The 15,059-nt window shown below is 42.4% G+C and overlaps 1 protein-coding gene across 2 annotated transcripts in view; it reads left to right on the forward strand.

The window, feature by feature from the left end:
• The first annotated feature begins 295 nt into the window (after positions 1-295).
• PPM1H (protein phosphatase, Mg2+/Mn2+ dependent 1H) overlaps positions 296-15,059 on the forward strand; it is a 262,737-nt gene continuing 247,973 nt past the window's right edge. For both annotated transcript variants that reach the window (XM_079938193.1, XM_079938192.1), the window contains exon 1: positions 296-1,025. In XM_079938193.1, coding sequence (XP_079794319.1) covers positions 781-1,025 — 245 coding nt within the window. In that variant the 5' untranslated portion in view covers positions 296-780. The remainder of the gene's footprint in view (positions 1,026-15,059) is intronic.

Genomic DNA, 15,059 nt, shown 5'->3' on the forward strand with positions numbered 1-15,059 from the left:
TGAAAGCGCCGAAATCTCTCACACCAGGTGTTCCTCTTTCCACTACAGAACTTGGAGCCGTCCCACCGGGATTCCACCTGTCTCCCCTTTCAGCTCCCGAAGTTTCCTTTCTCGAAGGCGTAGGCGGCATTTCTCCTCGAGTGGATTCAACTGGCTTTTCCCGGAGGCCCGGCTCCACGTGACCTCCCCTAACACCTGTACAGCCACCAGCTCACAGCGCCCCCATCCTCTCCGCCAGGTACAGACCCAGCGTGGCTCCTCCTCCCCCAGGAGGCCACGGTCCGGGTGCGAGCCTCGCTCGGGCCGGCAGGGGAGGGGCTGAGCTACGGCCCCGCAGCCGCTGGAGCCCTTGCAGCCGTATTATCACATGACTCGACGGCGGCGGTAGCCTTGGCAGCAGCTGCGCCGGCTCCGCGGACTCGCCGGGTGGGCTCAGTTCCGCTCACGCAGGAGTCGAGCGCAGCAGGCGGGGAAGGGACCTGCTGAAGGTGCGGCCTCCCAGCCGCTCCCGGAGCGCTCGGCATCTCCCCCGGCCCGGCCGGCCCGCTCCATGCCGCTCCATTGCGGAAGTGTAGCGGGGGGAGGGGGCGGCGGCGGCTGCACTGAGCGCGGGAGGCCGGAGCTCGGCCCCTTGCAGCACTAGGCTCTGGGAGCAGCGCGGCGCGCCCACCGGCCCGGCTGCCCGTGCGCCCGCCGCAGCCTGCATGCCCCGCGCTGCGCCTCGCCCGGCCCCAGCCGCCGCCCACTGCTCGCACCGCTGCTGCCGGGCGCCGGAGTAATATGCTCACTCGAGTGAAATCTGCCGTGGCCAATTTCATGGGCGGCATCATGGCTGGCAGCTCAGGCTCCGAGCACGGCGGCGGCGGCTGCGGAGGCTCGGACCTACCCCTGCGCTTCCCCTACGGGCGACCCGAGTTCCTGGGGCTGTCTCAGGACGAGGTGGAGTGCAGCGCCGACCACATCGCCCGCCCTATCCTCATTCTCAAGGAGACCCGGCGGCTGCCCTGGGCCACTGGCTACGCAGAGTGAGTGCAGCGACACCGGCGGCGCCCCTGCTCTCCTCGCGGCCCTTCCCCGCACGCTTCCAGCCCTCCTCTCTCCTTGTTCCTCGGCCCCAGGGCCCTCCGCTGGCCGCTGGCGTCCAGGCCTCGGCGGGCACCTCTTTACTGACACTGGCCATTTCTCTCTTCTCCCACTCCCCTTTCCCCCAACCCCGAGGGCGCGGCGTCTCCAGCCCGGGTTTGGGTGGTAGATGGGTGGGTGGCAGCGCTGGACCGTGGGAAAGCTAAGGCTGGACGCGGCTGTGAACCTGGTGGCTGTGACACTTGGAAGAAAGCGTGGAACAGCTCTGCTGAAGTTTGAAACACAGAAGGGAAATCTGGTATCTGTGCTCCCATTACCCCCAAATCTTTGTGCCTCCGCGTGAAGTTTGTGCGGTAGAGCTTGGAGGAACTGTCCCTGCGCCAGGGTTTGCGGGGTGGGGCGGTTGTCCGAGCCCTGGAAGCGGCCGCGGCCCCGTGCTTGGTTGCACAGTTCAGAAGGTCTCAGTTTCTCTGATTTCAGCCTAAGAGCTCATTCGCTTGTCCTTTAGCAGGTAGGAAAACCTGCGCCTTTAGTAAACGCCAATATTGTTTCCCCCTGTCCTTGGGGAGGGGGAAACTTCTTCCAGGTGTCTAATGATAGCATTTTGGTAATCAGTTTTGGCAATTAAGCGAGAGTTTGAGTGATCTGCTATTTCAAGAACCGGTTGAGTTAGGTTGACGACCTGGAGTGGAACTGGGAAAGGAGAGAGGAAGGATTTTAATGGCCTTCCCCCAACCCTACGGCTACTCTTCCATTCACCATTAATGACCGTTTTATGAACGTTAGGGTAATGTTTCTTCCCCTATTCAGCGTTATGAAACTGGGAAACTCGGAAGGTGGAATTTAGCAGACCAGAGTTCCGGGATTAATAATGACCAGGTGGGTGTGCAAAAGTGCACGCAAACCCTTGGTGCCTGGCACACCTGCCCCTTTTCCTTTAACTTCATCCGCTCTATTATCTTGGCCCTCCCTTACCAGTGCACAGCCTCGCCCGCTGATTGGTTCATCGGGGAACCAATCAGCTCTCCCGACGCCTGGGCGCTTCGATGCTGACCCTGTTCTGGTGTCCCGGATACCCCCGAGCAGGCCTGGTTCCCGACGCTCCGGGTTCCCGGGTAAGGGTTGGTTTGGGAGACGCTCTTCCTAGAATCTCGAATTCTCTTTTCCTTTGCCTTTCATCATACAACCATTTCTCCACCGGCTGAAATAGAAAATATATATAATTGGGGATAGATGACTGGAGTGTGTAAAAACAGTGAGGACACAGAAGTGAGAGTGATGGGTGCTAAAACAATAAAATTTAACACATAATAAAGGGCAAAGCATGGTAGAGAACGGTGAGGTTGGGGAGGTAGAAAATATCATTATACGTTTCAGGAGAAAACCAAAGCAAAAACACCTGTGTGAGGGAAAAGTGCCTGCCAAAACACCAAGTACTGTTTCTCGATTGAAAAAAAAAAGTTTAAACGACCATTTGGACCTTTGCAAGGCCAAAGGCAACTTGGAGGCATACGGTGTCCTACAATTCTGTAGGTGGGGCACCTCGTGCCTGTCAAAAACCTAAATGTGAGGGCCCATTGTCACTCCAGTGGGTTCCCCAGGGCAAGGGCACCTATCTGAAGGGCAGAGAGATAAGAAGAAAGATGTTTAAAACACAGAATGTGGAAGCTACTTGGACACGCAAAAGGAGTACCTCAGTTAGCAGGAAGGAAAGGAAAGGGGAAAAAAAACAACCCGTTTCAAAATGTTTGGATCCTATGACAAGCACACGATGTGCCAAGGGCTGTAAAGAATATAAGGGAATCTGAAATGAGACGTGTGGGAGGCGTATAGCTTCCTTATCTCTAAGAAGCTTATCTTACCCTAGTCTAGGACACGAGGGAGGTTCAGTTGTAGGTTCGAAAGGCCACTGTAAGATGTTTAATTATTAAAGCTAGTTATAAAACTAGTACATACTTGTTAATTCAAGCAGAGACCTGTATACAAATGTTGTCTTGTCACTTCCCTCTGTCAGATGTTGTACTGTACCACTTCCTCAAACTTTGAACTATAGTTTATCTTCCTGCAAAAATACATCCTGAATGATCAAAATGGCTGAAATAGGGAAGACGAGAGACAGACAAGTAGGAACTGTGGTTACGGTCAGAGGCCACTTCCAGTAATACTGCCCAGGATATACTGGGAGGAGGAATTCTCTTTGTTCTGGAACGTACCTTAGAGGGATAGGATTGGTAGGAAGATTGCTCAGAGTGGGGATCAGAGTGGTGCTCAGAGTCCCAGCTTGAATCAGAAGTGGTTTGTTTCCAGAAAGTGAGCTACTTTCTAAGCCTTCCTGGGGAGGAAGAATTGGCATCACTTGGTGACTGAGGAGTTAGAGGAGAGTTGAACTCTGGTGTTGTTGAACTTTTGTATGGTAGGAAAAAAAAAAAAAGGTGAGGGTTTCCCTGTTGGCGCAGTGGTTGAGAATCTGCCTGCTAATGCAGGGGACACGGGTTCGAGCCCTGGTCTGGGAGGATCCCACATGCCGCGGAGCAACTAGGCCCGTGAGCCACAACTACTGAGCCTGCACGTCTGGAGCCTGTGCTCCGCAACAAGAGAGGCCGCGATAGTGAGAGGCCCGCGCACCGTGATGAAGAGTGGCCCCCGCTTGCCACAACTAGAGAAAGCCCTCGCACAGAAACGAAGACCCAACACAGCAAAAATTAATTAATTACTAAACTCCTACCCTGAACATCTTAAAAAAAAAAGGTAAAATGGTCTATTTTTTGCAACATATTGTTAATCCCTTTAAGAAGGAGATACTCTGTAGGTTATAGAACTAGAGAATTAGCTTAAGTGATCCCTGTAAGATTTGGGGATCCAGAAACAGAAGTCCCTCATTTATTCAGTATTTATTGGCATTGTGCGAGGTGGAATTTCCTGCTCCTCAGAAAGCCTCCTGTTGTGGCTGAGAAGTTTAGCCATTTGATTCAGGGCTGTATGCTAGGTTGTAAAGCATTGTAGTTACAGATAACATCCACGGAGCTAAAATCTTTCCAAAAACATTGATTAGCAAGTTTTATTTTTTAGTTTGGTGTTGAATCACTGACTTAGCCTGTTAGACCTGCTCAGAGAGAGCCCATGGGAAACAATAGTCGGACCCAGAGACCTCACATGGTAGCTGCTTCCTTTCTTTTCCACAAGTTTAAATAACCACCCAAGTGCTTCAAGGACCCGGAAGTCAGTTCAGTTTTTAATAGGTTAGAAGTGCATTTTGACTTTTCTTCTTCTTGACCTTTTTCCCAACCTCTTTCCCACTGATGGTCAGTTGGATGTAGTGGATGTGGAGTTTGTGCCTGAAACTACGACAGTAGATAATGCAGAGAATATGCAGTGCTCTGTATATGAAAGCATCATATTCAAGTTTTATCAGTGGTAAATTTCTTTGCTTGTACAGAAAGAATAAAGCATAATTATAGTATTATCTTATTTAGATTATATCTGTAACTATGCAATTTTTTTCCTATTACCTTTCTTATAAAAGTGCCCCAGACGTGGGTATTTAAAGAAAGCTACTTTGAGAGTTTCTGTTAAATGTGCATTATATAAGGTCTTTCTGCCTCACGAAGTTCAAGATGGTGAAAATTTTGTTGAAATTTAACCTTATTTAAATCCAGCAAACGGCCCACAAGTATTTGGATTTATTTTGGAATCTATAGGCTCTTCCATCTCCCCAGTCATTGGCACTAATTAGCAATTACGAATAAATTGCATTAGTTGGCTGTGTATTGTTTTTTTTGACATCTTTATTAGAGTATAATTGCTTTATAATCGTGTGTTAGTTTCTGCTTTATAACAAAGTGAATCAGTTATACATATGTTCCCATATCTCTTCCCTCTTTCGTCTCCCTCCCACACTCCCTATCCCACCCCTCTAGGTGGTCACAAACCACCTAGCTGATCTCCCTGTGCTGTGCGGCTGCTTCCCACTAGCTATCTATTTTATGTTTGGTAGTGTATATATGTCCATGCCACTCTCTCACTTCGTCCCAGCTTACCCTTCCCCCTCCCTGTGTCCTCAAGTCCATTCTCTAGTAGGTCTGTGTCTTTATTCCCATTCTCTAGTAGGTCTGTGTCTTTATTCCCATCTTACCCCTAGGTTCTTCATGACATTTTTTTTTCTTAGATTCCATATATATATGTTAGCGTATGGTATTTGTCTTTCTCTTTCTGACTTACTTCACTCTGTATGCAGCTCAATAACAAAAAAACAAACAGCCCAATCCAAAAATGGGCTGTGTATTGCTGATAGCAGAGAAACCGCTATTTCTCCGACCGCAGAGCTCAGAAATCCCCTGCCCTTTGTTTTTCCCTTCTGGCCTCTAGTACACCCACCCCTCTTACACCTGGTAGCAGAGCTCCTCCCGGGGAACTCCCTCTTTGACTTTTGCAACTGAAGAACCTTGAGGTTCTCCACTTCTTGTTGGATAAGGAGGAAAAGAAATGAGTGGGGTGTGGTGTTAGGGGGCTTTCACTTAACAGAGCTCTCCATAGCACTTTTCTGCAGATCCGTGCAGAGTAGCCTAAAATATTTCATCTACCTTTCTACTAACCTGCAGAAGGTATTAATTTCCTATTTGAAAGCAGGTGGCTAAGCTCTCCTCCATTTTTCAGATTATAAGGAAGTCGTCCCCTCAGGGGTGGAGCTCCTGGGCTGTCCTTTTTCTTAGAAACATGGATCAGCTTCCTTCAAAGACTAGTGATGCTTCAGGTAGAGGATTTAATTATCTCAAGGGGTTGTGTTTATCCTGTGTTGCAGCCCCAGTTACATAGACATCGTCTCTGATTTTGCCCCACCACACGGTGCTTCCTTATTATATCAACAGTTACATCCATACCGACTGATAACTTAAAACTGACTGCATGATAGAATTGTTTTCTAAAAATGTATAATGTTATTGAAGATAACTTAGAAATTTGAGATATAATTGACACGACATACTAGTTTCAAGTGTACAGCATGATTCAATATATGCATGTACTGTGAAATAATCACCACAATAAGTCTAGTTAACACCCATCACCACACACAGATAGTTTTTTTTGTGATGAGAACTTTTACTCTTAGCAACTTTCAAATATACAGTACAGTATTATTAACTATAGTCACCATGCTGTACATTACATCCCCAGGACTTATTTGATAACTGGAAGTTTGTACAATTCTGTGTCTGTGAGTTTGGTTGTTTTTTTCTTTTCTTTATTTAGGTAAGAAGTGGATTTATTTAGAGAGAAACACACTCCACAGAGTGTGGGCCATCTCAGAGGGCAAGAGTGGCCAGTTTTTTGCTTCTTTAAGATTCCAAATGTAAGTGAGATCATATGGTATTTGTCTTTCTCTGAGTTATTTCACTTAGCATAATGCCCTTAAGGTCCATTCATGTTGTTGTCAATGGCAGGATTTCCTTCTTTTTTATGGCTGAATAATATTCCAGTATATATATGGAATATTATATATATGGAATATATATATCTCATATTTTTTTAATTCATCCATTGAGGGACACTTAGGTTGTTTCCATGTCTTGGCTGCTGTAAATAATGTTGCAATGAACTTGGTAACGCAGATATCTTTTTGAGTTAGTATTTTTGTTTCCTTCAGATAAATACCCAGAAGTGGAATTGCTAGATCATATGATAGTTCTATTTTTAATTTTTTGAGAGATCTCCGTACTGTTTTCCATATTGGCTACACGAATTTATCTTCCCATCAATAATGCACAAAGGTTCCTTTTTTCCACATCTTTATCGACACTTGTTATTTCTCATCTTTTTGATAATAGCCATTCTAAGTGGTGTGAGATGGTATTTTATTGTGGTTCTGATTTGCGTTTCCCTCATGATTAGTGATATTGAACACTTTTTCATGTACCTATTGGCCATCTGTATGTCTTTGGCAAAATGTCTATTTGTATCCTCCACTCATTTTAAAAATCAGATTTTTTTTTTTTTTTGCTGTTTACTTATATGAGTTCTTTATATATTTTGGCTATAAACCGCTTATCAGATATGTGATTTGCAAATATTTTCTCCCATTCGGTAGATTACCTTTTCATTTCTTTGATGGTTTCCTTTGCTGTGCAGAAGCTTTTGAGTGTGATGTAATTCTACTTGTTTATTTTTACTCTTGTTTCCTTTGCTTTTGGTGTCAAATCCAAAAACTCATCACCAAGATCAATGTCAAGGAGGCTACTGCCTATGTTTTCTAGGAGTTTCATGGGTTCAGGTCTTACATTCAAGTTTTTAATCCATTTTGAGTTAATTTCATGTATGATATAAGGTAGTAATTCAGTTTTTCTTTTGCATGTGCTGTCCATTTTCCCCAACACCACTTATGAAGAGACTGACCTTTCCCCACTGTATGTTCTTGGCTGCTTTGTCGTAAATTAATTTACCATATAGGTATGAGTTTATTTCTGGACTCTTTTCTGGACTCTTTCTGCTCCATTGATCTATGTGTCTGTTTTCATGCCCATACCATACTGTTTGGATTTACTGTCACTTTATAATATAGTTTTAAATCAGGAATGTGATGCCTCCAGTTTCGTTCTTGTTAAAGATTGCTTTGGCTATTTGAGGTCTAATGTGGTTCCATACAAATTTTAGGATTGTTTGTTCTATTTCTGTGAAAGATGCCATTGTAATTTTGATAGGAATTGCGTTGAAACTGTAGATTGCTTTGAGTAGTATGGACATTTTAACAATATTCTTTCAACTCATGATCATAGAATATCTTTTCATTTATTTGTGTCTTCAACTTAATTTATCAGTATCTTATAGTTTTCAGTGTGCAGGTCTGGTCTTTTACCTCCTTGGTTACGTTTATTCCTATTTTATTCTTTTTGATGCATGTAAATGGACTTGTTTTCTTAACTAAAAAATTTTAAAGATAAGTTAGTTTAAAAATTAAGTGTCTTTATAATTTTCTCTGATTTGCCTAATTTGAACAGAGGATTGATATTTTTCCCCCTTGAATTTATGCCATTCTCCCTCAGGAAATAAACAACATTCATCTGCTTCCATTACTTCTCTCATCCAATCAATGAAATCATTTCATTTGTATGCTGGGTCCATAATATAAGACACAGTCATCATCCTCAAGAAAATCTTACGGCGTAGTCTTTCCCCCTTTAGTGTCATTCTTTGAAATTAAATTGAAGTGAAATCATGGACTATTAAGATTACAAGAGACCAGCACTGCGGGTGGGGGAAGTTGTTTGTTTTGTTTTTAATGTCTTAATGCTTCTGGGCAATTTCAAATCTCAGTATTTGGAGCCTTTAAGTCACACTAGGGAAGCAAATTGTTCTTTTCAGCAAGCATTATGATTAGCTGCGAAGCCCTCTGTACCTGAAGGTCGCAAGACCTTTATACATACCTGTATAAAGGTATGAATAAAGAAAAAATTATCCTGACACTTGTTAAAAAGGTAAGAAAGACTTTATTCAAGACTATTGCAATAGGGGCATTGTATTAGGGGAGAGAGATCAGACTCAACTCCAACTACAGCAAAGACAGATGGAAATTTATAACCCAAGAACAGAGTGATGAGGTCAGTGGATGGAAAATTACTAAGAGGAAATGTCAAAGATAGGGGGATTCTTGCTGAAGGTAGGTCAAGGAATTATACATCAAAGGTAGGAGATGAGGAAATTGATGATCAGGGGTGATCAGATTTGACTGCTAAGTAGGGACATAAAAAAACCAACTTTCTTATTTACTATCAGCAACGGTTCATGAAATAAAGGATATCTTAAATCAGAAGTGTAGAGGCATATAATCTCAGCAAAAAGAACAGTTTTTAGTTTTTTGAAAATGCTATGCTCCTATTTTTCTAGTTTTTCACAGACTCAAAACCATGTATTTTACCTGTCCTGGGGGATTCCCAAGACCCTTTACAGTTGTAAACTTTGTGAGTTACTGGGATTAGGCTGAGAACCGGTGTCTTTCCTTCCAGGCTGTGGTTACTCCCCGTGAGGCCTGCTGTCTCCTTTATTGTGATTACAATTTTGAATTCCCCCAGTACTTTATTATGAAAATTTTCAAATATCCAGAAAAGTTGAAACCAGTATATACTTAGCACCCGTATGTGCCCACCATCTAGATTCTACAGTGCACATTGTGCTGTATTTAATCATTTGCCTACCCATCAGTCCATTCTTTTTATTTTTAAGTGTGTATTTCCTTTGGTCCAATGGCATTGATTTATGCTATTAAGTTATTTTCCACAGTAAATTAAAAGTTAGGTTTGAGTAGCTTTGACTTTCTCAGTCGAGAAAACCACCAAACCATTAGGTCCTCATCCATGTGAGGGGGGCAGGAGGGGACCCAGATTTAACTCTTACAACTTGGTGCCCTGCAGATGCTCACTCAGTCCGTATGCTTTCCATAACTTAGCACTCACATAACTGAGAGCTTTACATGGGGTCAAACTGAAAAGTAGAAATAGTTGACACATCTCTTTGCTGTGCTCTTGTTCAATTAAATCAGTGGGAAATTGGTTTAAAACTTGAGTCACTCCTCTTTTCAGCTGGTAGCCAGTCAGGTGAATATTATCTGAGGAGTAGTCTGTTTAGAAAAGACTTCAGAATGTGTCGCCTGAAAAGTGCTTAGTGAATAATAAAGACACCATTGCGCTGTGTTTACCTTACTTCTGAAGCAGATGTAATCCACTGGGAAATTTAGGGAAATTAAAGTACTTGCTTAATTGCTCTTTTTCCAGTGAGGAATGTGAATCCATTGTGCTTTCTTTGATACACAATTTCTGACTTAGTTTTCTTTAAATGACTGTAAAATTTAAATGCTTACCTGTATTTTCTTTCTATGCTTATGAGAAAAGATAATGATACCACCAAGTTACATCTGTAGAGCTCTGTATAGTCCCTGCCATGTATACTTACATATAAGCATCTGTTAGCCATGTTTAATAAAAGGAAAATGAGGCCCAGAGAGAACGTAAGTTACTTTAGAATCTCATACCGTCCCGTGATCCTAGTTGTGACCATGGCTGAATCATTGAACCTGACCATTTGTTGTGTGAAATTTTTCATTAATAAAAAGGCATCATATCCTCATAAACAAAATGCCACAGAAGAGAATGTGTAATGTATTTAACTACTCAAAGGAAACTAATAAAGCCTAATCTCTAGGTGTCTTTAAATTCCGTAAGGGCAAATTAGCACATCAAGTTTTGTATGAAAGGGTGCTTTTCAAAGCTTTTAAAAATAGTTCTACTGAGTATAATATACCTTTTAAAAATTAACTTTCTTAATATATGTGTATTTCCTATGTTTAACGGTCCAGATATTTTCAAAATTACCATCTTTTCCTAACTTCAAATTGCTTTTCCCCCCCCATTTTAATGTTTTTGGAAACCCTGTAAATCTTAAAACCAATCTGTACATTTTATGTAGTGATGTTTTTCTAAAGTTAATAAATAGATCATGTGTTTTACTATTAACAGCTGCTTAGACATGAGGAAATAGACTGAGGAATTTTGAATAATGAGGCCCAAGTCCTGAGTCAGGTTTTATGAGACAGTTCTTTTAAAAATTACTTTGGGAATTCTGTTACCTAAGTTCTTACTTCTTAAGAGCAATCAAGTCTGAATGGGAATGTTTCAACTTCGAGGGCCAGCAAGGCCAGCAGTGCTCGGAGTGGCCTTCATTTGCTGGTCCTTGGCCTCATGGGCTCCTGCAGGGCTGTCTTGGGGAGTGTATGCCTTGGTGTCTTGGACTAGTCAGGTCTAATGGAGCCTTGCTGGCTGGCTGGGCTGTGTAATGAATCATTGCAGGGCTGTGGGAGAGACCAATTATTTGCCAAGCTGAGGTGACTGAAGTGATTCGTGCCACTCTACTGTCCTTTCAGGGAGTTGACAGACAGACATTTAAGCTATTGAAGAACAGTGCCTTTCTACCAGATAACCTTTTTCATATAAGCATAGGAGGGGAAAAAAATCTCAAGTGATAAATTGATTTTTTAAATAAAAGTGCAGTGAATTATTGAATTGCTATATTTAAGTGGTTGGCCATGGTGTACTAATAGTCATGCTTTACCTTTTTGAAAAGATGAACATTGACAAGTTATGTTTAGAACACACAACTGGCAAAAATAAGAGATAGAAAATAAATGCTTAGTAGGAAGCAGATTTTAAGGGACGCTGAATATGGATAGCTCATAAGAGGATGTCAGGGGACGGAGGGAACCAAACTGGTATTACTCTAGAAAGAACTATTAAGTGGGTTTTTTGTGGTTGTTTGTTTTGTTTTTGTTTTAATATAGAAGAGGAAATAACCACAGTATTTTGTTGCAAATAAATAGCCTATGAGGATACCATATCCTAAAATATATGTTTGGGAAACACCAAGCGATTTTTTTTTAGCCTTTACCCCGTAAAGTAGGGTTTAGAATAGAGCCAAAGAGCCAGATTAGATGGCCTCTTGGCACCCTGCCCTGTAGTTATTAATAATGGGACCATGCTGCCTGGTTGTTAGAACCAGGTGTCCAGAGCTGGGCTGGTGATTCAGTACAGCAGCAAATGGGAAGAAAAGAAGAATTGGCAACTCAGACTACAGCAGCTGGTGTTTATTCTTTAAAATATCCAGGTGCTCAGATGGGAATTGCAGGGGCCTGGCGTTGAAGCCCTGCCTCTCGTCCTCTCTCTGTGTCCCTGGTCATCAGGTCAGTGCTGACAGCGGCCACTTGGCCACGCTGGCCCTTTCCCACCTCGCGTACCACCTGAAGTCCTGCCTGCTGCCTTGCCACCCTCAGGGGCACCACGAGGTGTCCTTGGTCTTGGGTGTCATGGGTCTTCGGTGGTGCTGTGGATTCCCTGCAGTCCTGGTTCCCAACCTTCTCTATTATGCACCCATTTATTTATTTATTTTCTTGGCTGGATCCCTCATGAACGATCTTGTCCGGCAAGCTGTATAAAAAATAAGTATTGCTGCCCCTTAACATTTTTTTAACCAGACACAGTATTTTCTAACCAGTAGGAGGGGTGGGTGTGGTAATAACATTTAAGCCTAATGCGAAGGATTCACCTTGGTTTCAGTTACTGTATGAGTCCTTACTGCGCACAGCCTATTTTTCATTAGCTTTTTCCCCTTCAGTATTTAAAATAGCTTAAGTATGTTATTGCTGCCTTCCCTGATTCGTAAGGAGCATGGACCACGAGTTGGAACTCTGCTGACAGGCTTGGCTTTTGTACCACCCCTGGGTTTTCAGCTCAGATTCATGTCAGGATTATTTTGTTTGGGATTCGAATGTGTAACACCTTCCCAGAGCACATTACTTCAAAGTCCCCGACGTCCTTTTCCTTGTCGAAAAATTATGTTTTAATAGTTTTATTTTCTTAGCTCGCGAAGTGTTGCAAGTTGCCTGAGAAGCCTGATGCTTGTTAGCTGTAGATTTAATTAAACTCACGCGAGAGTTTTGTTTTGTTTTTTCTAGCAGAGTTTTGACCCTTGGGCAAAAGTTTATATTGTAACAATTTTAAAAAATTAATTAGTTAATTTTTATTTATTTTTGGCTGCGTTGGGTCTTCGTGGCTGCGCGCGGGCTTTCTCTAGTCGCGGTGCATGGGCTTCTCATTGCAGTGGTTTTTCCTGTTGCAGAGCACGGGCTCCAGGGCGCTCGGGCTTCAGTAGTTGTGGCACACGGGCTCCATGGGCTCAGTTGTGGCTCGTGGGCCCTAGAGCGTGAGCTCATAGTTGTGGCGCACGGGCTTAGTCGCTCCGCAGCATGCGGGATCTTCCTAGACCAGGGCTCGAACCCATCTCTTCTGTATTGGCAGGCGGACTCACAACCCCTGTGCCACCAGGGAAGCTGTCTTTAACAATTTCTGTCATCCACTGACTATGGGTGAGAAGAACTTAAAAACATCTTTGGATGTCTTCTAACCTGCCAAGGTAGAGGAAGGCATCGATCAGTCAGGAACATAGAATTAGTGTTTTTAAAACGATAGACTTTTTTCCTCATCACAGAATTGATATCTGTGCACTGTAGGCACTTTAAAATTCTTATAAGTACTATAAAGAACGTAAAAATTATCCATAAATTCTATCATTCGTAATCAGCTTCAACTGATAATTTCTATCTCTAAGTACATTTGTATTTGTTTACGAAATGGGATAATTCTACATACTGATTAGTTTTTTCACCTGAAATGGAGTGATTATCTCTCCATGTAAATACATATTTTACTCTGTAATTTTTAATTGTTCCATTGTATTCCATTGATGATTTTAACATACTTTTTTTTTTTTTTTTGGTGGTAACCAATTTTTTACTATTAAAAACAGTCCTGGGATGGACTTCCCTGGCAGTCCAGTGGTTGAGACTCCGCCTTCCACTGCAGGGGGCACAGGATCGATCCCTGGTCGGGGAACTAAGATCCCACATGCCCTGTGGTGTGGCCAAAAAAAAAAAAACAAACAGTCCTGAGATGAATATCCTTGAAGCCAAATCTTCATTAAACCATAACTTGAAAAGTGACATTTTTTTCTGAGAAAAATGTTCAAATTGGACTTCTCCAGTATTTCTAGAGACATTATTCAATAGTTTGAAAAGATCAACATTCAGGGTGAACATTATTTTGAGAAATGGCAGTCATGTACCTTATTTTAAAGTACTTTACCAAAGTAATGTTTTTGGTGAGCCAGGCTTCTTTTTTATATTTAGGGTTAAAAAATTTGGTTTAGAAAAATGACCCTTAAGGACTAGTTGAAGACCCTATTCTGAAGAATTCCCCAATGATTCTGTCGTGTCTTCAGCGCTAAAGGCACTCATTGGCTGTCATGCATTTGAGAGATAATTGGTGACATCTTTTGTTTTTATTTAATTGTTTGAACTTCTAATGAATAATCTTGAGGGTGTGGGCGTTGTCGTATACATTTTAATTCCTCTAATACTTAATATAGAGCTATATACATTAATGCTTAAACATATATACTGGAAATAGTGGGGAGACATAATGAATATAGTTCTTTTAATTTCAAATGAAGCAGAGGTTACCTTTGTTCTATGGGTTGATTTCAAATTATGAGCTCAACACCTGGGAATACAACAGTTACCACCATATTTACAAATTTCAGACAAATGTCTGAATGTCACTACGTGTCTCTTGGAGGCATTGCATGGTATCCTCTGCATCTGGATTTCCCTGTGGGGAAAGGAAAAAATGCATTAGCTTTCTGACTCTTAGCTGGAGGTAAGCAATGAGAAGAGTAAAGTAGACTTCTTGGTATATTTTAATGAGTGGCTGGGAATGGAAGTCTGTCTGTATGGATACTGAGTTCAGAAACCCACTGAAGTTTCTGAACATCAGTCCTTTGTCTGCCCTCTCACCTGCTCAGGTTTTTTTGCTTTTTGTTTTTTCTCTCCATTTTCTTTCTGTTGTTTTTTTGGGGGGTGAGGGTGGAGGTTTGGTATATTCATAAGATGCTTGCTCATTAATCCTTCCTCAGTGCACAAGCTGAAGCATTATTGAATGAAGCGCAATCTATGATTTAGTTCACCTGTGGATTAGATTGTTTATACTGAAACTTGCACTTTTGGTTTGGTATGAAAACTCAAAAGTCACACGAGGTAATTGGTCCATTTCCCTCTCTGCCCAACCTCAGCCCGATATCTTCTAACTTAAAATCATGTGCATGTAGATATGCACCAGTTAGAATAAAATTCTTTACTCAAATTTAATTTCATTAAATTCTCCTAAATTGGTGTCGGTTCCCAGGCTGACTCTGAGAAGTTTTTGTTTTTGTCAGCTATACAGGCACATCTCAGAGATACAGTAGTTTCAATTCCAGACCACTGCAATAAAGTGAATATCACCAATAAAGTGAGTCACATGAATTTTGCGGTTTTCCCAGTGCGTATAAAATTTATGTTTACACTATACTGTAGTCCAGTGAGTGTACAATAGCATTAGGTCTGAGAA

Source organism: Stenella coeruleoalba (genome assembly GCF_951394435.1).
Source record: "Stenella coeruleoalba genome assembly, chromosome: 11".
In the NCBI taxonomy this organism is placed as follows: domain Eukaryota; kingdom Metazoa; phylum Chordata; class Mammalia; order Artiodactyla; family Delphinidae; genus Stenella; species Stenella coeruleoalba.